This window comes from Lepidothrix coronata, unplaced genomic scaffold, assembly GCF_001604755.1.
Source record: "Lepidothrix coronata isolate B3197 unplaced genomic scaffold, Lepidothrix_coronata-1.0 Scaffold73, whole genome shotgun sequence".
NCBI lineage: Eukaryota > Metazoa > Chordata > Aves > Passeriformes > Pipridae > Lepidothrix > Lepidothrix coronata.
Window position 1 is genome coordinate 2,365,103 of NW_016690253.1, and position 23,601 is coordinate 2,388,703.

General features: G+C 59.3%; 4 protein-coding genes across 14 annotated transcripts in view; 3 read left to right on the forward strand and 1 right to left on the reverse strand.

Moving 5' to 3' along the window:
- NLGN3 (neuroligin 3) overlaps positions 1-7,271 on the forward strand; it is a 38,113-nt gene extending 30,842 nt beyond the window's left edge. For all 3 annotated transcript variants that reach the window (XM_017819296.1, XM_017819297.1, XM_017819298.1), the window contains 3 exons: positions 727-912; positions 4,412-5,201; positions 5,634-7,271. In XM_017819296.1, coding sequence (XP_017674785.1) covers positions 727-912; positions 4,412-5,201; positions 5,634-6,471 — 1,814 coding nt within the window. In that variant the 3' untranslated portion in view covers positions 6,472-7,271. The remainder of the gene's footprint in view (positions 1-726; positions 913-4,411; positions 5,202-5,633) is intronic.
- Positions 7,272-12,523: 5,252 nt separating this feature from the next.
- Positions 12,524-15,553, forward strand: GJB1 (gap junction protein beta 1). Of its 3 annotated transcripts, none has more exons than XM_017819213.1 (3): positions 12,524-12,651; positions 13,776-13,891; positions 14,558-15,553. In XM_017819213.1, the coding sequence occupies exon 3, from the start codon at positions 14,570-14,572 to the stop codon at positions 15,407-15,409; it is 840 nt and encodes a 279-aa protein (XP_017674702.1). In that variant the 5' UTR covers positions 12,524-12,651; positions 13,776-13,891; positions 14,558-14,569; the 3' UTR covers positions 15,410-15,553. The 3 variants fall into 3 exon arrangements, with proteins under 3 accessions (XP_017674702.1, XP_017674701.1, XP_017674700.1); XM_017819212.1 differs by having other exon boundaries at positions 13,776-13,887; XM_017819211.1 differs by lacking the exon at positions 13,776-13,891 and having other exon boundaries at positions 12,528-12,651.
- Positions 15,448-17,803, forward strand: LOC108499413 (gap junction alpha-3 protein-like). Its single transcript, XM_017819210.1, has 2 exons — positions 15,448-15,554; positions 16,298-17,803. Exon 2 carries the CDS (start codon positions 16,311-16,313, stop codon positions 17,205-17,207), a length of 897 nt encoding a protein of 298 aa, XP_017674699.1. The 5' UTR covers positions 15,448-15,554; positions 16,298-16,310; the 3' UTR covers positions 17,208-17,803.
- Positions 17,804-18,483: 680 nt separating this feature from the next.
- Positions 18,484-23,601, reverse strand: part of ZMYM3 (zinc finger MYM-type containing 3) — a 32,429-nt gene continuing 27,311 nt past the window's right edge. For 6 of the 7 annotated variants that reach the window (XM_017819200.1, XM_017819201.1, XM_017819203.1 and 3 more), the window contains 8 exons: positions 23,164-23,310; positions 22,262-22,365; positions 21,704-21,872; positions 21,431-21,582; positions 20,865-20,979; positions 19,718-19,972; positions 19,517-19,634; positions 18,484-19,101 (listed from right to left, as the gene is read on the reverse strand). In XM_017819200.1, coding sequence (XP_017674689.1) covers positions 18,903-19,101; positions 19,517-19,634; positions 19,718-19,972; positions 20,865-20,979; positions 21,431-21,582; positions 21,704-21,872; positions 22,262-22,365; positions 23,164-23,310 — 1,259 coding nt within the window. In that variant the 3' untranslated portion in view covers positions 18,484-18,902. Of the gene's footprint in view, positions 19,102-19,516; positions 19,654-19,717; positions 19,973-20,864; positions 20,980-21,430; positions 21,583-21,703; positions 21,873-22,261; positions 22,366-23,163; positions 23,311-23,601 lie in introns of all 7 variants that reach the window. The other variant, XR_001875528.1, reaches the window with a different exon arrangement.

The following is a 23,601-nucleotide window of genomic DNA, read 5'->3' on the forward strand; positions in this document are numbered from 1 at the left end:
AGGATGAATAGGTGCAAACTTAAGAGATGTGAGTCACAATATGACACACCCAGCCAGACCACCTCCAAGTGCCAGCACAGCACTGGGGCCGCTCCCTGTGTGCTGGGATTACCTGCCTGGATTTTAACTTGGGACCATGGTTTTGGCTTCCTGCTTAGAGTCAAACCAAACAAAAGTGGTGATAACTTATCTTGGGTGTTCCCTTTGCTATTGAAAACTTCTCAGCTTCTTCCTCACTGAGAGCCTTTGTATTTTAAGCTGCAGTCAGTTCCTCTCTGCCCAGCCCACCTCCTTACATCTACGGGGCTTCCTCCAGTCCATGCTGGTCCATGGAAAGCATTGGCTGTGCAGGCACTCGGCCTTCCTGCAGCCACTGATGCTTTCTCAGCTTTCCCTGGAGCATGTGTGAGCTGTCTTGAGCCATTCTTAGCACAGGTGGTGGTATGGGTAGGACAGAGCTTTATGCCCTTTACCCTGTCACCATTGGCTGAAGAGGCTCCTCGGGGCTTGCAGCTGCACTCTCAGCCTTTCGCCCCTCTTTGCTGTGCAGAGGGTGGCTGGAGCTCGAGGTGTCCCTGCTCCAGCTTAGAGCTCTCTTGGTAGTGGAGTCTCATGTTGTAGTGGTACAGGGTCCCATAGAAGCTCCCCTATGCCTGGGGAAGGGGGGTGGGAGGTCAGGACATTCCCTGCTTCCTCATCCCTAACTGGGCTCCCCTTGGCCCTCAGGGTTCCTGAGCACAGGGGACCAGGCTGCCAAGGGCAATTATGGGCTGCTGGACCAGATACAGGCCCTGCGCTGGGTCAGCGAGAACATCGCCTTCTTTGGGGGAGATCCCTTGCGGATCACGGTCTTCGGCTCCGGCATCGGTGCCTCCTGTGTCAGCCTGCTCACCCTCTCCCACCACTCTGAAGGTAGGTGTCAGCTGTGCCTGGGATGCTGCAACTGCGAGCAAACACCCCGCTGATGCTGCTCTAGGGAAGGGAGCCCACGCAGGTCCCGCTGCCCAGCCTAACAAAGTCAGGGCTGCTTTCTAATTAGTTGCTGGTGAGAGCCTGACCCGGGGATGGGAAAAAAAACATTCTCATCCTGGGCAGGGAGAGGCCAGTGGCAGAGCACGTGGGAGGCAGGGATGGAGTGCACAATGCTGCAGCCTGGGGCCAGCACCCAGGCATGGGGAGAGGTGGGGACCCTCCTGTGGCATCCTGCCCTGGTGCTCAGGTTTGTCCATGTGCAGATGTGGAGGGGGGGTAGGGCATCATGCAGGGCACCAGGAACACGGATTTCAGTGCTAGGAAAGGCATTCACACTGGAATAGAAGGGAAAACAGACCTGAGCCTGGGGAGGGATGGAGGGCCCCATCTTGTGAGACTGGGAGAGCTGAAGTGCTGTGACTAGCAAAACACAGGTGGAAGTAGAATGATTGATATCTGTAAATATAGCAGAGTGTTTACTCTAGATAAAGTAAGGAATTATTTATGCTAAAAGATTGTGTTGGAATAAGAGAAAATGCATGTAAACCACCTGCAAAGACATTTACATCAAGCATTTGGGGAAAAAAATTAACCGTGGGACTAGAGGTTCTCGATAAATTTCCTAAAGGAAATTGTAGGAGCAAAGCCTGAACTGAATGTGATCCATGGGGGACTAGCCTGCCAAGGACATGCTCACAGGCTTTATATGAGGGTGCAACTCTCTCCAGTGCTGTGTCCCCAAGTGTGATGCAGGGGAGAAAGGGACACGTGTGGGAAGGAGGCATGGGTGTGAATCTGCACCTGAGAGACACACTCCAAATTGCACTTGAAGCTGATGTGAAGAGCTGCAGCCCTGCTCAACAGCCTGGGTATCACACAGGAATGGAGACCTTCAGAACCTCAGCAGGGCTGATGGTTGATGATGGGAAGTCTTTTGCAGGCTGAAAGCTGCCGCAGAAAGAAAAAGTGTTTTCTCTGCCCATATTGAGTGTGAAAGGCTGGTGGGGGAACACTATGTGTGATGCATTCACAGTGCTTCTTAGGGTGCTCCTTTCCATCACAGGAGTGCAGGACTGTGTGCTTGGCTGCCCAGGTGGCCCAGGATGGAGAGAGCAGCATGGAGTGAGTTTGAGGGTGGATTGGAGGGGTTGCTTCTTGTGACTTACCAGCCACAAAAAATAGTCCTGTTAATATAGTACTTTCCAGGTGATGCTATGCTTTCTGCCACTGAATCCTGCACCTGAATGCCTAAACCCTGTATCTGCCACTAAACCCTGTATCCTTTTCTGCCCTGTCCAGCCCCAATGCCTGTGGTGTGGTCTCCCCTGAGTCTCAGTGGTGCTGTGTGCTCAGCACCCTCCCAGATGTGGCAGGGGAGCTGTAAATGCTGTGAGGTGTGAGGGGAGTGCTCAGTGCTGCAGCCAGTGTCTCATAAAACCAAACGGCCATAAAATTACCTCAAAAACCCTCTGTGCCAGAGCACCCATCTCCCCAAGGACAGGTAGCTGGCTCTGGAACATGGTAGGGGAGCCATGCTAAGATGCAGTCTGCAGACCAGGTGGGCTTGTTTTTATTACATCAAAATAAAACTCATAGTGATCAAAAGCAATTAATGAAGCTGCTGATTTATGCCTGCTCTGCCAGGTGCAGCAAGAGGCAGACCCTGGAGGCTTGGTACAGCACAGTGTCTGGCTGCCTGGGAGATCCACATCTTCCCTGCCAGCCTCAGCCCTTGCAGGCAGGTGGATTCCACACCAGTGACCAAAATGCAGAGCTCCATCACCTTGCCTGGGCCCCAGAAGGCTGGAGAGGCCCAGGGTGTTTGTGGGGCTTCAGCCAGGTGCTGGCATGGAGGGGGAGGACGTGATGAGTGTAGACTCTTGCACACTCCTGGGTCCTCCTGGATCAGGACATGGCCATGGAGAGACACAGTAAAGGAACTCCATCGGGGACATGACCAGCTGCTGCTGACATCAGCTGCCCCATACTTCCCCAGGCAGGGGCAGAGCCCAGCCTAGGGGGTCTGTCTGGGAAGTGATGCTGCTGGCAGGGGCAGTATGGCTGCTGCTGGGACAGCATCTCCTGAGAGCCAGGATACCCCATCCTGGCTCCTTGGCATGTGGACGATGGTGCAGAGCAAGCAAACCCATGGCCAGTCTCCAGCCTGTAGGCTGGGTATGGCTTTCTAGGGCACTGGGAGGTGACAAACAGAGCTTGTGACTTCTCTTTGTCCCAGTGCATGGGACTGTACGTCAGGTACTTGGCAGAGCAAGGGCTGTGCGTGCAGACAAGAGCTATGGACATGGTGGCCAGGAGCCAGGAGCCTCTGAACACTTCTGTTGCGGGAAGGTGCATGTTTCCCTGCAGAGCAGCACAGCCCTGGTTGCAGAGAGGTTCTCTGCGCTTCAGGGTGCTGGGGACAGCCCCAAGACCAGCACAGTGTTGTGCCAGCACCATTCAGGGATCACCTTAAACAGTCCCCTGTGGTGAGCAAGTGCTGGGGTCTGGCAGGGGTGCAGGCAGCACTTGGGGTGCAGAAGAGAGCTGGTCGGAGAGCAAGGACCCTGGGGTGCACCCTGGACTGGGACTGGCTGCCTTTCACAGCCCCGGAGGCTCTGCTTCCTCACCACCCTTTGTATTCTAAGCACAAGCACCATTGACATGGGACTGGAGCGAAGCCACGCATTTCTCTGCCTGGGCCAGGGCCTTTGTGGCCTCGTTTTCCAGGGCGAAAGTCCACTCCCTCTGTGTTCCTGGTGGCAGAAAGGCCCTCTTTGTGCGTCTGGCAGCGTGCTCCTGCAGGGCCGGATTGGCACTGAGCAGCCCCAGCTGGGCAGGAAGCAGCAGGGAGGGGGTCGAGGGGGACTCTGACAAAGCACTGGGGTGGGACACGCAGGGTTAAGTGCCCTCGAGCAGGCGTTAACCCTCCCACTGCTGCCAGCCCGCAGCCTGGCTGCTCAGTGAAGCAGGTGCCAACCTGGACTGGAGGATGGTGCTGAGCCAGGGACAGGTGCTGTGCCCCTCGGGGGCTCAGGCAACATGTCCTTGGGGTGGCTGGAGTGGCACGGGCTGCTCAGCAAGGCCAGGCTGTGATGCAGCCATAGCTCCTCTTCTCCACCCACCAGACAAAGATGCTGGGCCATCCCCTGCAATGGGATCCTCAGGGAGCACAGCAGCTCTTGTTTGCTGCCAAGTGCATCCCCCCCACACTTGCATGTCCAGCTGTCACCCTGCCACCCTCGCAGTGGCCCTGAGCTGAACCCCTGTGTGAGCCTGGCTCAGCAGCAAAGCCCAGGTCAAGGCCAGGTGTGGGCTGAAGTGCTGGGTCCTTGCAGGGATACAAGAGCATCAATGCCTTCTCCACGCTGCATCCTGTGCTGCAGCGCTGGGGTGTTGGAACCCTGCTGAGAGCTTCCTCCACTCCTTGCCTGTATTGCAGGTCTCTTCCAGAGGGCCATCATCCAGAGCGGCTCCGCGCTCTCCAGCTGGGCAGTGAACTACCAGCCCGTGAAGTACACCAGCATGCTGGCCGACAAGGTGGGCTGCAATGTGCTGGACACGGTGGACATGGTGGACTGCCTGCGGCAGAAGAGTGCCAAAGAGCTGGTAGAGCAAGACATCCAACCGGCTCGCTACCATGTGGCCTTCGGGCCGGTCATTGACGGGGATGTGATCCCGGATGACCCAGAGATCCTGATGGAGCAGGGCGAGTTCCTCAACTATGATATCATGCTGGGGGTCAACCAGGGTGAGGGGCTGAAGTTCGTGGAGGGTGTGGTGGACCCCGAGGATGGCGTCTCAGGCAGTGACTTTGACTACTCAGTCTCCAACTTTGTGGACAACTTGTACGGATACCCCGAGGGCAAGGACACCTTGAGGGAGACCATCAAGTTCATGTACACAGACTGGGCCGACCGGGACAACCCCGAGACACGTCGCAAGACGCTGGTGGCCCTCTTCACTGACCACCAGTGGGTAGAGCCATCAGTGGTGACAGCTGACCTGCACGCCCGCTACGGTTCCCCCACCTACTTCTACGCCTTCTACCACCACTGCCAGAGCCTGATGAAACCTGCGTGGTCGGACGCAGCCCACGGGGATGAGGTGCCTTATGTGTTTGGGATCCCCATGATTGGCCCCACAGACCTCTTTCCCTGCAACTTCTCCAAGAATGACGTCATGCTCAGTGCCGTGGTGATGACCTACTGGACCAACTTTGCCAAGACAGGGTGAGTGGGGATGGGTGCTGTGCCTTGGGGGTCTGCACTCACTGCAGCTGTACCCCTCGAGACCATGCTGTGGTGGGGGGATATTGTCATGCCTGATGTGGGACACGGAGCCCCCTGAGCCCAGAGGTCTGTGTGCTGCACCTTCACTGGGGTCATGGCCTCAACCACAAAGCCAGAAGCTTAGAGCATGGGCAGTCCCTGGGACAGGACCCAGCCGAATGCGGGGTGGGGTGGAGGCTGGTTGGCTGTGGTTGTCATGGGTGAGGCTTGACCCAGGGTTGGGGTGCTGCCCAGACATGCAGGACCTTTTGCCAGCACACTCTGTGCCACCACTGGCAAAGACGTCCCCAGCCTCCATCTCTGCACCCAGCTTTCCCTCCTTGCTTCTTTGGCTTTTCCCAGTACTAGTTCTTTTCTGCCTGTGTTTCACAGGGACCCCAACAAGCCCGTCCCCCAGGACACCAAGTTCATCCACACCAAGGCCAACCGGTTTGAGGAGGTGGCCTGGTCCAAGTACAACCCCCGCGACCAGCTGTACCTGCACATCGGGCTGAAGCCACGGGTACGTGACCACTACCGGGCCACCAAGGTGGCTTTCTGGAAGCACCTGGTTCCCCACCTGTACAACCTGCACGATATGTTCCACTACACCTCCACCACCACCAAAGTGCCACCACCTGACACCACACAGAACTCCCACATCACCCGCCGGCCCAACAGCAAGATCTGGACCACCAAGCGCCCCGCCATCTCCCCCGCCTACAACAGCGAGAACGGGAAGGAGAAGTGGAGCCCAGAGCAAGAGGCGGGCACCCTGCTCGAGAGCCCCCGCGACTACTCCACTGAACTGAGCGTCACCATCGCCGTGGGCGCCTCCCTCCTCTTCCTCAACGTGCTGGCCTTCGCCGCCCTCTACTACCGCAAGGACAAGCGCCGGCAGGACACGCACCGGCAGCCCAGCCCCCAGCGTGGCGCCGCCAACGACATCGCCCATGCACCTGATGAGGAGATGCCCTCCTTGCAGGTGAGCCAGGGGCACCACGAGTGCGAAGCTGTGCCGTCCCACGACACCCTGCGCCTGGCTGCTCTGCCCGACTACACCCTCACCTTGCGCCGCTCGCCGGACGACATCCCGCTTATGACCCCCAACACCATCACCATGATCCCCAACTCGCTGGTGGGGCTGCAGACCCTGCACCCCTACAACACCTTCACCGCCGGCTTCAACAGCACGGGGCTCCCGCACTCACACTCCACCACCAGGGTATAGCTGCCCGCCGCCGGCGCACACGCATGCACGCACGCACACACACGCAGCAGACACTGGCAGAGGGAGCGGCGGGGCCGGCAGAACCCCCGGACGGAGGGGCAGCACCCACGGACGGGGCAGCTCCCAGCCCAGAGACCTGTGGGGTCCCAGTGTGGCCCCGGCGCTTTCTTTCGTTCCTATCTAACTTTTGAGAAGTGCTTTGACTCTCCCGTCCTCAGGGTCCCGCGGGTTGCCCCGGGACGCCAGTGGGGTGCGGGGGGAACGCAGTGTAACCCTGCACCCGTGCAGGCGGGCAGGGGTACCCCACTGTCGATGGCCATGGGGCTCCCCGTGCTGTGGCTGTGCCTCCCAGTGGGGCGATCACATCCCCAGCGCTAAGCCCACTGAGCACCCTGGGACTGACGAGGAGCGGGACTGGGCATCCCTCTCGGCCAGTGCCCAGGCATCCCCAGGCAGCTTGGCAGCCCTGGAAAAGGCTCCTTCACTGTGCTGAGAAGTGGCCCTGGGCCATGGTGCTATAGGCAGAGGGAATGGGGACCTGGCCATGTGCTGGGTGCGGGCGCTGGGGCCGGTGCCGGGGCTCAGGGACCCTGGGAGTGGGGCCCTGGGCTGGAGACTTGGCACCTCTGCCCCTCTTTGCGCTGCAGAGAATCTCTTTTGTGTCAGTCATTTCTCTTTGCAGAGACGTTTTTTAAAGCAGATCTTTAGTTCTTTACACACTAACGGAGTCGCCGCGTTTTGTCCTTTGTAAAGATTTTAAAACCAAGTGTTCTTGATATAAAATAAAAAGCCAGTTAGAAGCCAGCGTGTGCGCACGGTGCCGGTCCCCCATGGCGCCCGCCTGCCGTGGGTGGGCACCAGGCAGGGCAGTGCCTCCTGCGCTGCGGGGCTGCGCTCTTTTGTATTTTTTGATATTTTCCCTCCTCTGTCACCCGTGCCCACCTATCTCAGCCAAATAGCCTATCCAACGGCCTGCCTGCGAGCACCTCCGCCCCGGTCCCTCCACTGCCACCACTGGCCAAGTGCCACCCACCGCCCCACGTGGGCATCACCTGCTCTGAGCAACGTCTGTTCACCCCCATGAACCCAGGAGCACCACCCCAGGCCTGCCCTGCTCCCCCAGGAGCATCCCACATCCCTTCACCACTGCCCCAGGGCCGTGCTCTGCCCTCCCTGCCCGTGCCGTTACCCAAAAGCAGTGGTTTGCAGCCTGCGTCAGGAGTGGGGTGACGGAGCAGAGTGAGCTGCTTTCCAACATCCACTCTGCCTCCCATGTTACTTCCACTGGGGCCTTTACCCCACCGTGGGGTGACCCTAGCTCTGGCATCCGGGCCGTGCAGCTGGGATAGATGCCTGGGCAGGGACTTTGGGGGTGATGCAGCCTGCATGGTGCTGGGAGCACCTGTGCCAGGGCTGGGGCACCCGCTGGGCTGGTGTGGCCACTGAACCACATGTGGTTCAAGGCAAGTGGCTTTGGTGCAGTCGGGCATGGAGAAGAAGCAACATGGGATCCCACGTGGGGCACCCCAGTCTCAGCCCCCCATGATGAGCACTGGCACCTGGGGAGGCAGGAGAAAGGGACAGGTCCTTGTGGGGACACCATATCTCGTCCCTGTGCAAGACGGTCCGGCTGGCAGACGCTGCCCATGCTGGCGGCCGTGACGCACCGGTGCCGGCTGGCCCTGCTGGCCCTGCTGCCTGGGGCCAGCCCATCGATGGCCCTGCTGGCCCTACTGCCTGGGGCCAGCGCATCCACAGCCCTGCACCCTGCCCCGGCCCCCACCCGGCACAGGGCTGAGGGTGAGGATGCTCGTTGGAGAATGTATTTATACCCTGTCACCCGCGCAGAGTAACAAATTCCAAATAAAACAGAAGTGATATTTTTAATAGCGGTGTGTCTCGCCTCTTCTTGGACCGTGCAAGGGCCAGGGACTCCCAGGCTGGGTGGGGTACCCTGTGCTGGCTTAGAGCCATCCCAGCCATGGCTGTGCCTGCTGGCAGAGGGTCTGGATGGTCTCCATGTCCCTGGCACCCACCCCACAGAGGCAGCAGGAAGATCCTGGTATCACCTAACTGTGTCGGGGTGCTGGACCCCCAGTGCAGCACACATAAAATCAGCACCACACGATCCAGAATTGCCAACACCAAGTGCCACAGAGGGGGGAGTGTCCCCCCATATCCCCGCCCTGCTGCCCCCACCCCCAGAACGGGGACCCCATGTGGGATCTCATCTGTGCCACAGCCCCCTCCCTCCAACCTTCGCACCCCCTCCCCAGTCTTTCCCAGCTGAGCTCCCCTCCCCCTACTTGCCAAACAGAAAAGCTGCTGGTTTCATTTCTTTTTAATGTAATTTCAACTGGAGTTGCCATGGAAACCAGGCACGGGGAGGGGGGGCCGAATCGCCTCCAGGCAGCGTGCACAGTGGAGCCAGGACCGAGGCCCCAAGCCAGGGAGCTGGGGGCAGGCAGGGGGACAGGCTGTGCGGGGAGCTGGGTGGGGGGCTCTGCTCTGCTCTCCAGGGGTACCCTTGCCGCTGCTGTGCCACTGGCACATCACACTGTTCAGCACCGTGCTCCAGACCCTGTGCTGGACCCCCCTATGACCACTGGTGCTGCCCATTGTGGAGGTCCTGCACCCCCTGCCACCCTGTGCCCTGTGTGCTGGAGGTGCGGCAGCGTGGCCATGGCCTGGGGGCATTAGTCTGGGATGGAGGAAGGTCCCTTGCCATGGGGCAGATGAAGAGTGTGGGAAAGGTGCCATAGGCAGGCAGCGTGCCATGCTGAGCCGTGCTTAGCTATGCTGTGCTGTCAGGGGCAGGGATGCTGTGGAATGCCTGGGACAGGTTGCAATAGAGACAAACTACAGCAGGACTCCAATGGGCTGATGGGGCTCTTCCCTGGGGCATGGGGATGCCTTCCCCTGGGCTTTTCCATGCCAACAGGCAGAGTTACCCCTGCTCTCTGGGCAAAGGAAACCGCACACCTATGAACCACCCTGAACCGTGACCTGCAGCTCCATTCAGAGTTGCCCCAACCACTGACCCCTCTGGTCCAACCCACCCAGCAGCCCCAGGACTGCAATACCAAGGCCCTCCATTGCAGCTACCAGTTGCCCCTGTTTAGTGACCCAACATCAGACCACGGGGAGAGGTTTCCATGGAAATGCAGGTGCTCCACAGCACAGCTCCAACAGCAGCCACCTTGCTGTGGGGTAAACAGCAGGGTCAGCCCTGCCTAGTGGCCATAGGCCCATCCTGGTGACACCACCAGCTGCCCATTCTGCGGTGCCTAGTGCCCTCTTGAAGGGGTGATACCTTTCTGCCCCAGATTAGGGGTTTGCTCTGCCTCCTGTCCCCCCTCCTCATCCTTGCATGGCCCTTGCTGTCTGCAACCACATGTGCCAGCATGGTCAACCCAGCTGGGACCCCAAGGCAAGCTGGTGACAGACAACATGGGTTGCTATTATGTTTGCCTTTGCAAAAGTCCTGAGGCTGCCATCTGTCCAGGGTGTCCTTGACCATCAAGAGCTTTACTTTGGAGACCAGGCAAAGCCCAAGGGACACTGTATCCCAGAGGGTATGTGCTGTTAACATCTGTGTGACAATTGTGGGACATCCTCTGCTTCAGGGGACATGTTTAGTGCTGCAAAGAGAAGTAAGAGAACTCAACTGCAAAGGTGTCCCTGGTATGGTGAGGGGATGAATGACCTGTGCATGGTTCCTGGCTGTTCCAGGATCCACAGTCAGCAGGAGGGAAATGATGCTGCTCTGCATAGTAGCATCACTGGGGCAGCGTCCTGGTCCTGTTCCCCTCACCCCTGATGCACCCAGGACACAGGACAGCAGACTCACAGGCAGTCAGGACAAGCTGTTATGTCGTATACTGCAACCCCCTCTACCCCGTGCTGCAGCAGCACAAAGGATTTCTGTGCTCACCCACTGCCAATGACCTTCCCGGCAGTTGACTCAGACCAGAGGGTTTTGTCTCTCTGAGAGCAGCAGCCTGGATCCAGGGATGCCTGTGCTGCTGTCAGTCCAAGACTGGAAGCCCAGAGGCCTCTGCACTGCAGTGGTCACCCAGTGATGAGGCTGAGCTATTCATAGGGCCAGCCCTTCCTGGGGGCCTGGCTGGGGAAAGGGGGCTCTGAAAGCCTGCTCTTTTCCTCCTGACAGCAGAGGTGTTTCAGTGATGGTTGAGCTTGATTTCCTCCATCACACCAGTGAAACTGCTGGGCTGCAAGATCTCTGACCCCAGCAGTGTGCCAACGTCTGCGTCACCCTGGTCCCGCCATCCGGATGTTGGCTCAGTCCTGCCCATCTCATCAGCTTCTCTGTGTTCGACGAGCCCACGTCTTTGACCTCTTTGCTGCAACTTCAGACGCCTAATTAAGTTCACAATTAACGTCATTAACAAAGAGAGCGTTTCTGGTCCGCGTGGTCGTGGATGGGGTAGTTTTCTGCGTACTGGAGGCAGCGCCGGCCACGGCTGCTTAGTACAGCCTGTTCCTGACCGCTGGCTCTTGCACAACAGCTTTACCTACGGCAAACAGGCGAGGGGGCTGCCCGTGCTCCCGCCCATCCCTGGGGCCCCTGGTCCTCCCACCAACTCCCGGCCAAGACAGCGGGCGGGCACCGGGCTGGACAGCAACGCCCCGGGCTCCTCCTCCCTCTTTTCTGTTTTCTTTCTCTAATTTTATTATATTTTCAGAGGGATTCCCACGTTGAGCCCCGCCGGGTGCTACCGCGGGCAGGTGCGGCCCCTTCGCCCCCGGCCCGGCCCCGCAGCGCCACCTGGTGCCACCGCCGGCGACCACCCCCCTCCCGCACTGCCCGGCCCCCCCAGTGACCCTCGCCTGGCTCCCAGTGCCCCCACTGCCCCCTACTTGGCTACCAGTAGCCCCCCGGAGGCCCCTAGTGACCCATAGCCTGGCTCCCAGTGACTTCCAGTGACCCGCAGTGATCCCCAGCTTGGCTCCCAGTGCCCCCAGTGACCCCCGGCCTGGCTCCCAGTGCTCCCCCACCCGCCCCAACCTGCCTCCAGGAGACTCCTTGTGCTTCGTCCCACTTAGCCCGTCCCACAAATCCTCCAGTGCCCACCAGTCCGTCCCCGTCGACATCCCTTCCCGGTGCCCCCCACCCAGCCTGATCCTCCCAGCATGGCCCCACTAGCCCCTTGTCCACATTCCCCGCCCAAGTCTGCCCCCCGTCACCCCCAGTACGCCCCCTCAGTGAGAGCCCCCCCGGTCCCTCGGCGTGCCCCGGGGCCAGGGCGGTGCCGCGAAACGGCGGCTCCCGCTCCCCTCCGGGCTCTGCCTGACTCAGCCGCCGGCGGCTTATCAGAGGCCGAGATTGCGGCCCCACCCGCCCCGTACCCCCGGCCACTCCTGGTACCTCCCTGCCCATTGCCCACCGCCCCCCGCCCCGCTGGGGGGGCATCACTTGTCTCCCCTCAGCCGCCCCACGGTGCCACCCTGCCGTCCTCGTGCGGGGGATGCCGGCACCACTGTCACCCTCACGCAGGGGATGGGGTGCAGCTCATGCTCCTGAAGCCCACCTAGGGGCCCAGCATGAGGGGCAGGGTCGCCGTGTCCCGCGCGGGGTGCTGGGCGGCGGGACCTTGAAGCGGGCCGGTTGGGTTAATCGTTTACAGGCTGTTTGCCTTTGTCGGCTGCAGTTGTAAACATTAAATCTGGGTAGTGGTGGCTCCAAAAGCAGATCTGCTGCAAAAGCAGGTCAATTTGTCCTGGGAGCTGGGGGTACCCAGAGTTGTCTCCTGGAATGGCGAGCAGGGCTCTGCCATGGTATATGTGCCTGGCCTGCAGGGAATGTGGCAGAGAGGATGCTTGAAGTAGGGGGAGTGTGGCCATGAGGACCAGAGAGCTCCCACAGGACCATCCTGGGGGACTTGGCTCTGCCTTGGTGCTGCAGTGGCCCCTGAGCTGTCCCCGGGGGATGCTCAGCTGGGGGGATGCTCAGCTGCGTGGTTGGTGCTGGTGGGGGTGAGTCCAGGCTGGACACACCTGCAGTGTTTACTTGGCAGGGCCAGGTAGAGCAAGTCCTGGAAAGCAAGGCTGTTTGGGAGGGGGGTGGGTGAAGTGCTGGAGGGCAGTATAAAGTCCAGGGCTTTGCTGGAGTGTGAGGCTGCTGCAATCCCCAAGAACTTTGTTTCTCCTGGTGCTGAGGTGAGAAGCCGGAGGGCACAGTACTACTGGTGGGGGGGTGGTGGCTACATGCCCCCCAGCTGGGCAGCACCAGAGAGGCCAGGGTGGGGAGTCACAGAGGGGCTCGGCCATGGGCCAGGGAGGGCAGAGCTGGTGGTGCTGGCCCCAATGGGGGGAGCTGGGCAAGAGGCAGAGTGTGGGCATTGGTTGCTCTCCCCATAGTTTTGCTGGAAGTTCTTTGCCTGCTACTGTTTGCACAGCTCCGGGCACTCACACCCCGGGCAGAGGGGAGGAGGTGGCATTTGGGATAGCACTGTTGCCCTGCCAACCTGCAGCCCCCAGCTGGCAGGGTTTACTGGAAGTGCTGCTCCACACCAGAGGCTGGCGACAAACCCCAAGGGATGTGGCCCCATCTCTGCAGGAATGGGGTACAGTGTGGTGGTGTGGCTGGGACACCAGCCCTGAGAGGCATGGGGTGGGATGTGAGCACAGGGACTGTTGCCCCCACCAGCATGTCCAAGCAGTAGAACAGCGTCAGTGGGCCCATCTTGGAAGAGAAGCAGAGCCCCTACAGTGCTCAGCACCCAGGGCAGCCTCTTCCAGCACACAGCCTGCGTCACTCCAGCAGACTCTTTCCCATGTCCCCAACAGGACAGGGCACATGCAGGGAAATTCCAGTGCCCTCACAGCCATCGCTGTCAGCACCAACCTCCCGGCAGCAGAGCTTTGAGGGCACATCAGGACTCACAGCAGCAGCACCCAGCCCCACGGGTGCCCACGGAGTGCTCAGTGCCAGACCCCTGCTCCAGTCACAGCCCTGTGCTGTCCATGCGGGATGGGCACGCGGCTGGGCTCTGCCGTGCATGCTGGGGAAGGGAAGGGACCTCCAGACAGCCTGGGTCGCCAGCCCAGCACAGCGATGTCTGTGGCGTGGTCTGTGCCATGGGCACCCCGTGGTCGGGGTGTGGTGGGGAGGTGGGAGTGGGTGCGGGGCCGAGCAGCGGGAATGCAGCACACAGGCACTTTGTTGGGCCAGGGTGGGCGGAAGTCAGGGCGTTAGATCTGAATGCTAAAGTGTGTTGTTCAGGGACCGATAAAGGCCCCATTGTATGTAAATAGTTTATAAAGCAGCATATGACTTCCAGTGCAGGGCAGTGGCAGAGAGAGACGAGGGCAGGCGGAGCAGAGCTCTCCTGCGGGAGGCATGAGACCTTAGAGGGGCCACTGGGGGCAGCTTGCGAGGACCCTTTCTCACCGGCAGGTACGCGTTGACACCACTCTCCATACCAGGGGTGGCTGGAGGGCAGGTTCCAGCCCCGCAGCCTCATGTCAGGGTGGGAAGCAGCTCCCGGGGCTGCTCAGTGCCAGTGGGAGGCTCTGGTGGGGCAGGGGTCTGTGCTTGGAGTGTGGGGTCACTTCATGCTCCCCAGGCAGGGATGGTTCTGGGAGGGTGACGATGCGTGGCTGCATAGGGGGTTCCCTGGCCCTGCTCCCACAGGGAGTGGGGTGACAAGGGAAGGGATGTGCTGGTGCAGAGGAGCCCATGGAGCTCCTTGGGTCCATTCCTAGCCTAAGAACGCAGCACTGGGTGCGGACTGGGGGTCCCTGTGGAGGTGTGCAATCTTCACTGCCATCCTCTGTGGCAGCTGTGGGTTAGGATCCCTGTGCCAGTGTGGGGTGGCAGGGGAGGAGTGGCACTTCAGGGCCAGATGGTCTCCTGCCTGGTCTGGTCAAAATGCTGCCTTGAGCCCTGTCAGCAGCAGGAGCCACTCTGCCATCCTGCTCTCTGTTCATCCTGCTGTCCACCTGCCAGGGCTGTGACAGCCAGTTGCTCCCAGGGCTGCTGCCACCAGGGCCAGGACATGGTGGCTCTCAGCCAAGGACCCTTCCTGCTCCTAACACTGTCTCTCACTGCTCTCTCCTGCAGACGTGAGAAACTATGAACTGGGCTGGGCTTTACACGGTCCTGAGCGGGGTGAACCGCCATTCCACCGCCATCGGCCGCATCTGGCTCTCCGTCATCTTCATCTTCCGGATAATGGTGCTGGTGGTGGCAGCTGAGAGTGTCTGGGGGGATGAGAAATCCGCCTTCACCTGCAACACCCAGCAGCCTGGCTGCAACAGTGTCTGCTACGACCACTTCTTCCCCATCTCCCACATCCGTCTGTGGGCCCTGCAGCTCATTCTTGTCACCACACCAGCCCTTCTTGTAGCCATGCACGTGGCCTACCAGCAGCACCAGGAGAAGAAGCTGCTGCTGCTGACGGGGCATGGAGATGCCAAGCACATGGAAGAGGTGAAGAAGCACAAGATGCGTATCTCGGGTTCGCTGTGGTGGACGTACGTCTGCAGCGTGGTCTTCAGGCTGCTCTTCGAGGCTGTGTTCATGTACATCTTCTACATGCTCTACCCGGGCTACCAGATGATGCGGCTGGTCAAGTGCGAGGCTTATCCCTGCCCTAACACTGTTGACTGCTTCATCTCCCGGCCCACTGAGAAGACCATCTTCACCGTCTTCATGCTGGTCACCTCCAGCATCTGCATTGTCCTCAATATGGCAGAGCTGGTCTACCTGGTGGTGCGGGCCTGTGCCCGCCGGAGCCGGCACAACTCCAACCCCTCGTCGGGGAAGAGCTCCTTCTATGGGCACAAGCATTCCTCCGAGTACAAGCAGAATGAGATCAACCAGCTGCTGACAGAGCAGGACGGTTCCCTCAAGGACATGCTGCGCCGCAACTCTGGGCTGCAGGAGAAGGGTGACCGCTGCTCTGCCTGCTAGGGCCAGCACTGTGGGGGACCCTGCCCCACAGTCGCCCCACGGCCTTGTTGCTGTCCCTGTCCCAAGGATAGCATTCCTCAGGCACCACTCGGGCTCTCCTAGATGGCCAGGAGAGCATCTTGGGCCATTAAATCTCCATTCTCAGGTGCTGCCTCCCTCCTTTCTGCTCTGGCCGGGGCATGCCGGGAGCTGGGGTGCCAGTGTGGGGTGCCCACTCCTGTGCCCAAGCCCTGGTGGGTGGCACCAGGGGCTGTGGAGGCTGCAGTGCTTGCCTGGGCTGAGCTGGGGCTGTGGTGCCCTGGCAGATAGCTTGCAGGAGCAGTGACCCCTGGGTGGCATTGATCAGTGTCCAAGGGCTTGTGCTCCCCCAGCACCAGCCCCTGCAGCCCCGAATATATTTAGAAAAGTGCCCAGACCAAAAATAGAGGGAAAAGGTTTCCCCAGTGGCTGTTCCATGTGCCAGTCACAATGAAAGCCAATGGGGCACGGAGCTGCCTCGTGCCCCAATAACCCCACGCCCGCTGTTGGGTGAACGGACAGAGGAAGCCAGGCAGACCTGTCCGCACCCACTGAGGAGCTGGGGACCAGCTGGGAAGGGGCCTCACAGCATCCTGCATCCCGGGAGCCGACGGCACGGGAGCACTGGGCTCTGCCCCACACACCCACCTACGGTGAGGAGTCCCCAGGAATCCCCTTGGTGCTCCCAGATTTCTGCTGGAGGCCTTTGCTCCCGTTGCCTTCCTTGTGATGGGTTAGGGGGTCCCTTGGGATGGGGACACTGCAGGGACAGCCTTGGGTTGGGTCTGTGCACTCCTGCCCATCTGGGGGATGGGGTGGCGGTGTGGTGGGCTGTGGGATGGCTGTGTCTGGAGGGCGGCTGTCTTGCAGGGCAGCGTGTGCCATGGGGGACTGGAGCCTGCTGGGGCGGCTGCTGGAGAACGCCCAGGAGCACTCCACAGTGGTGGGGAAGGTCTGGCTCACCGTCCTCTTCGTCTTCCGCATCCTGGTGCTGGGGGCAGCCGCTGAGCGGGTCTGGGGTGACGAGCTGTCTGGCTTCTCCTGCGACACGCAGCAGCCCGGCTGCCAGAACGCCTGCTATGACAGCACCTTCCCCATCTCCCATCTCCGCTTCTGGGTCCTGCAGATCATCTTCGTCTCCACCCCCAGCCTTGTGTATCTGGGCCACATCCTGCACCTGGTGCATCTGGAGGAGAAGGCACAGCAGCAAGCGGCAGCGCGGGCCGGCAGTGGGGCCAGGCGGCCGCGCTCCAGGCAGCCCCAGCTCCCTGCAGGGGACACGCGGGGACGGGTCTGCATGCGGGGGGCCATCCTGAGGACGTACATCTGCAACGTTGTCTTCAAGGCTCTCTTGGAAGTGGCCTTCATTGTGGGCCAGTACGCCTTGTACGGGTTCCAGCTGAAACCGCTCTACACCTGCAGCCGCTGGCCCTGCCCCAACACTGTCAACTGCTACATCTCCCGGCCCACTGAGAAGACCATCTTCATCCTCTTCATGCTGGGGGTGGCCTGCGTGTCCCTGCTGCTCAACCTGGTGGAGATCTACTACCTGGGTCTCACCAAGTGCCGGCAGGGGCCAGGCCCCAAGTCCCGCATCATAACCACTCCCAGTGGCCCTTTAGGGCCCCGCAGTGCCCATGTCACCCTGCCCAGGGCTGGCAGCCCCCTGGCTGCTGGCAGATCCCCCCACGGCCTGGCACCCCTGAAGAAGGCGGGAGCGTGGCTAGGGGTGGCTGGTGGGTCCCACGGGGAGATGCGAGCGGCAGACCTGGCAGTGTGAACATGGCCTGCTGGGACGGTCAGGGATGGGGGATGCACTGGTGGCCACAGTGGTGGTTCGGTCTCCAGGCCCTGCCAGGCCTGTGGCATGGATCCCATGGCCAGCACGAGAGTTGGGCATGGCCCTGGGCACACGGCTCAGCTGCTCCCAGCACTCCTGGGAGCAGCAGGGCTGAGAATAAAGCTGGGATGAGGGAGCAAATAAACACTCACTGCACCTCCCTTGACTCCTGCTCTGCCCACATGGCATTGCTCTCTGACTGGTCCATCCTACAGCCAGGGCACAGCCACTGTTAGGTTGGGTTGGGTTGGGCTGCAGCCCTGTGGGCAGGTGACAGGTCAGGTGAAGCAGGGCAGGGACAAGCAGGGCATGCCAGGCTGGCGCCAGAGGGCACTGGGTCAGGGGCCATCCCAGCATGCCCAAGCTGGCAAGGCAGGAAGTGCAGGCAGCACAGGCAGGGACGGACAGGAGTGTGGTGTACAGCAGCAGAGGGACACTGGCCATGCTCTCCTGCAATGCTCACCCTGCTCAGGGTGGGAAACTAGGGGCTGCCAAAAGTTTTCCACATCTTTATTTGAAATGAATGGTTTCCAGAGACACAGGGTTAGTTCCTACTGCCCTGGCATCACTACAACAAGACTGGTGAGCGGCTCACTCTCCACATGGACACAGAGAACAGATGGCCCCAGGCCAGGGCCCAGAACAATATATACAGGCTCAACAGGAGACCCATGTACAGCTCAATAAAACTGACCAGAACACGAGGAGGGGCAGGAGGCAGCAGGGAGTGGCACAGCTGGAGCCAGATTTGCTCTGGGCAGGGCGGTGGCAGCCTGCTGCTTTGGAAGGGAGGGGGAGACCAGGCAGAGCTCCCTGTTTCTGCCAGCAGCTGCCCAAGCCCCTGGCTGGAGCAGAGGTTCCCACTGATGGCACCTTGCATGGAGGAGGGGACCCACACCAGGACAGGGGACAGTGGGGAAAGAGCGGCAGCACTGACCCAGACCCATCTCCATCAGTTTTCAGACAACTCAGGAAACACTGACCAAATTGAGAGAGACATCTCAGCTGCACGAGGGAGGTGTCCCCATGGTAAGGCCAGATCTTTGCTCTCATGTTCCAGTGCCAGCTCCCTCCCCTCTCTGAAGCCAACCTAAACCTCTCCCATACCTGGGAAAAGCCCTCCCACTGACCCATCCCCGCTGGCTTGAAACCACAATCCTGCCCCAGCAGCAGAGCTACTACTGTTCCTGCCATACCACCTGCAGCCTCATGAGGGAATGATGAAGAGGGAAATAAAAGCTTTGGGGCCACTGGTCTGATGGTGCACTGCTGCCTTGTGAGATTCCTGCCCTGGGGCAGGGGAAGAGGGGGGGAGTGGCAGGGTTGGGGGTAGGGCGGACAAAGGTGAGGGCAGGTGCCCCAGGGACTCTGCCACCCCTGTGCCATGGGAACTGGCCCTGGGAAAGATGGTTCACCCAGCAGCCAAAAGGAGGAGGTAGAGCTGAGCATGAGGGCCACGTATGTAAGGGAGGCCTGTAACAAGCAGGATGGGATGTCCAAGTCTGGTAATGATGAAGGGACAGCACTGCTGCAGCACCATCCCCTCCCGTGCTGCACGGCCCCTGCCCTGCAGCGGGAGGCAGGAAGATGGGGTGTCCAGGGCTGGAGCGCAGCCAGCCCAGCAGCACCTCGCTCTTAGTCCATGTCATCCTCCAGGCTGCTGAGCCGACTGTGCTCCTCGTAGATCTCCCTGACGGCCAGGATGCGGTTCAGCATGCTCTCCATCATGCTGCGGTCCATGGGGATCACCGAGTACCACAGCGGGGACTCGGCGATGCAGGACCGCTCGGGCTGCAGGTAGAACACATCGTTGCGGTTCCGCAGACTCTCGGGGCTGCAAAGGGAGAGCAAGGTCAGACCTGGGGGGTCTCAGCTTCAGGGGCTCAGCCAGCCTGGCCTGCTGCCATGGTTAGCAAGGGGGGCTCAAGGCTTGCCACAGCCTCTCATCACTCAGCAGGATGAGGACACAAACTGAGCCTGCAGCTCCTTGCTCAGGACCAAAACCCCTAACTACCCAGGCACCTGGACTCATATGGCACGCTCCTGCCAGTCTGGAGAAAGGCAAGAAGTGGAAGAGGCCAGAGAGAAGCATTTTCTCAACCGTGATCTACACATGCAGCACAGACCTTGTGCAAGGCTTCAAGCTCATGTACAAACATATGGAGAGCAGCAGTCTCTCCACATGGTCCCACTAAAACTGAGTGGTGGCCCCAAAACGGCACATGTCCCTTCTCCAGAGAAAGCCTCACCATTTGGAGAGATAGAACTCATAGAACTTGACTGGGCATCGGAGGGGGTTCATCCTGTTCTCCCGCTGCTCCAACATCGGTACCTCCTCCTCACGCTTCCGTTTTCCAGAGCCACCATCTGCAGAGGGGGAAGAGAGCTGGATCATGGCTGTATCCCAACAGAAGCAGGGGGAGGGACAGAGATGTTCCCTCAGGCCCTACCTCGGCTTTTCTTCTGCTTGGCAGGAGCATAGTAGCGGATGCTCACCACCTTTGTCACGCCACGGGCAGTGGTGCACTTGCGGGACTGGCGCACGACGTTGGTGAAGGAGAGCTGCATGTGCTCCTCCGCTGTCTGCAGCCCGAAGAACTTAGTATTGAAGAACATGAGGGTGTTCAGCAGCACAAAGGGTGAGTAAACACCCAGCTGTTTGCACTCCCAGAGGTGCTCCTCCTCGACACGGGAGAAAACAGTGTCTGCAACACACAGAGGAAGAACCGGGTCACATCAACAGCAGCCTTACGGCAATTCCTTCGTCCTGCCCAGAAATCTGTGAAAGACTGACACTTCACAACATCTTTTTTTCCATAAGGTTACCTCTCCAGAGCCATCAGCAGAACTAGATGCTTGCTCTGCCACAAGCCACCCCAGATCACAGCCAAACCACAGACAAGAACCCAAATTAATTCTAATTGCTCATCACTATAGATGGCCAGAGTGATCTCCAGGTCAGTGCTCCACCACACTCAGTGAGAGATGAAGGAAAAGCAGCAGGCAGGAGAGACACAGCCAGCTCCTGCCTAAATACACAGGTCTGGAGCCAAATGCTTCTGCCTAGGACAGCCAATATGCAGAGGTGAGGCTGGATCTTTGACTGACAAGACACAGCAGGGAAGGCACCTCAGAACACAGCATCATGAAAAGCCTCTGCAGAGCTCTAAGTTAAGTCCATTCACAAGGCAGCAGCACAGCGACCTTGGCCAAGGCTTAGCACAGTGTGCAGGGTTCACCCATGTGCTGGGAACACAAAGACATGTGCCAGTGTGTCCCCTGGGTTGGCATCCTCTTTGCCAAAGGGTGGAGACATCACTGTGAACTGTTGCAAAGATTCAAACTGTCCCAGGAAAGAAAGCATGTGTGCTCTGCTCCCAGTTATGCTGACTGTGGGGTACAGAAGCTGCTGAGGCGTAAACCACACTGGCCCTGCTGTCAGTTTGGGTCAGCCTGACCCCAAGACACAGCAGGACTGTGCTGCCTATGCCAAGAAAGAGGGCTGAGGCTGGGGGAACACCATCAGACCAGAGGATCCCAGGCTAGGAGCACAAACTGGGTATGTGTGGTGACTGAGGGTACTCAGAAGACACGTACTATTTGGTAAGACTGTGGGTTGCCAGCCACTCAGGGACTTGTTCAGCTCCTGCACGAAGGTCAGGTAGTAAAGGTCTGTAAATATATTCACCATACGATTGTTCTCGAGCAGGTACTAGAAAGGACAGAACACACAGTCAAGAGAAACACAGCAGCACCTGGAATGCAAACCCTCCCCAGAGAACCCAGGGAACACATGCAGAGCAACTTTCCTTGTGCCACCAGAGCTGCAGGGCAGATACTTCTGAGAGCTGCAAGGAAAACCTTGGGGCATGACAAAGGAGACTTAGCAATGAAAAAGGGAATGAGTTTGGGGAGATCTCCCAGCCCTCCTCAAGGATGTGCAGGAAGGGTGTGAGGCTGGGAAACAGCTGACACTCTACACTCTGGGCTTGGAAACAAAGGCCAAACCAGGTGGGCTGCTGTCCTGGGGTGAGGCAATGAAGGTGAGTCCAGTGAGCCTCTCTGGGTCCCCAGGAAGCAGAATGAAGGGTAAAAGCTCCCCCTACCAGTTCTGACCCCAAGTCTGGCTGTGGAGGACTGGAGGGCAGCAAGGCCTCCCTCACCTGTTGGATGCCAAGGCAGAGGTAATAGATGCTGTCGGGTTCATAGCGCTCCCCGTTGGGCCGTGTTATCTCCTTGACAAACTGGGCCAGGCCATAGTTGAGCTCAGCTGCTGAGCAGGCTAAGATGTCCTCCTTGATCCTCATGGGCTTGGCTGCGGAGACAAGCACAGCAGCCTCAGACAACAGCCTGCAAGGTCAGGAGCACCTCAGCACCCTGAGATCCAGCTTCTGGGAGGTCTCTGCCACTCCACTGCATCCACACAAGGCACTTACGGCCAAAGCGTAGCTCCTCTCCCTTGCTGGTCTCTCCTCCTGCGTACTTGGCTTGCACCCAGGACTTCCAGGCATTCACTCCATACGAGTAGTTCAGGACTGTACAGCTGGGCTGGCTGCTCATTGAGTCCCGGGAACAGCTTTCAGAGAGCACCAGGCGCTTCTGCCCCTGCAGAGAGGTGTACTGTGAGACTGGGCACCTACCTGGGACAGGTGCAAGAGTTGTGGCCATCCCTCAGACCTGTGACTGCAGTGTGTGACTCTCAGTGTGCCTGTGCCCATGCCAGCAGGCACCCTTCTGCTGACAGCCAAGCCAACAAGGCCCATCAGTTATGACAGCCACGGGAACGAGACCAGCTCTCACATGACCTGTAGCATTCAAAGCTCCTCCAAAGTATTTTCATTCAAGGAGTGGCCCACAGGCCAAGCATGTTCAGAGGGGAGAGGGCACAACCTCCCCAGCACACCAAAGCCTCTGGCACATTTCACCTCCTACATCCCAGATGGCAGCTCCAAGCCCAAAGAGCTTTAAGCAGGCAGCACCCACAGAGAGCTCACCTTTCGGACAGCTCGAGGCAGATCTTGCTCTGTGGACACATCATCTGGTCCCACCAGCCCACAGTCAAAGAGGAAGTCCACACTGGGGTTGATGTCTAGAGGGTCTGAAAGGAAACACAGGTAGAAGGGCTCAACTGAGACTTCTCATCCTGTCCCCTGTGCTGGCAAGTGTTTTACATACAGCAAGATGAAGCAAGCACGCTTCACACCCCCCACCACTGTCTGGCATGAACTTTAGCCACAGCACAACAAAGGAAATATGTTTCTGGCAGATGATGCTAAGCTCTCTCAGAATAACCAGAGCCCCACATTTTCCCCCTCTTACAGTTTTTTGTTTCCTTGTTTTTCAAAGCTGAGGAACATTCCTAATGCCCTTGCACCAGGCCAGTACTGTGGACAGCCTGGCATAGGCACCTCAATTCTATCCTTTGCTGCTACCACCCTGCCCAGCACTGCTGTGCTCCTGCAAGTCCCTGCCTCCTCTTCCACCTTCTGCCTGATAATGGACATTCAGCAATTCTGCCACTTCCAGGATGTCATGCTTTGTCCAGGTCTCTTGCCTTGCTGGCTCCTCTGGAATCATCATCCATAAGCACACCAGTGCTGCTGCCCTGCTCTCTGTGCTGTTAAAACCAGCTTCTCATTCCCCCTCGTCTGCAGACCTATGTTCTCTCCAGGTAAGTTAGTCTAGACAAACACACACTCCTTCAGAAGTGGTGGTCCCCTCACCCTTGCTGCAAGCAGTCATCTGCAAGGCTCAGCCCTAGGCCTGGTCAGTCAGAGGGCATGGGGAGGTAAATTCACACAGCTCTTAGAGCTGCTGGCAACAGTTGGCTGAGGGCACTGGGAGGACCCTGCTGCAGCACGAGCAGCCCTGCACACCTGCTTCCCCCAGCTCTTACTCTTAGGGAAGTCAGCCTCCAGATCCTGGCCCGGCTCATCGAGGACATTTGCCATCTTGACAGCCATAGCCAACACATCGTCCCGTGCTGGTCCGAACAGATCACAGTCCTCCAGGAGACCCTCTGCACTCTGGTTACTCACCAGGTCTGCAAGGCAAAAGCAGTTCATAAACCCAACTGTTTTCCCTGTGACAGCTGGGAAATGAAGTTGGGCTCCCTGCATGCAGCACAGTCCTGTGCTCAGAGCAGCCCCACGACACCTGCACTGCCCAGCTTTCTCTGGACAGCAAGACACTGGATGTTTGTCACCTCCCCAGCCACAACCCTCATCACTGGGGGTGAGGGTCAGGACTGCTAGTTTTCTAGCTAGTAAGCTGCTTTAGGAAAGAGCCTGAACAGCCCCCTGAAAAAACTAACAGTGCCGCAAGACTGGCACCC

What these genes read in the sequence shown, in the direction of transcription:
- LOC108499413 (XM_017819210.1), top strand. Translation starts at nt 16,311, where the DNA reads ATGGGGGACTGGAGCCTGCTGGGGCGGCTGCTGGAGAACGCCCAGGAG.
- GJB1 (XM_017819213.1), top strand. Translation starts at nt 14,570, where the DNA reads ATGAACTGGGCTGGGCTTTACACGGTCCTGAGCGGGGTGAACCGCCAT.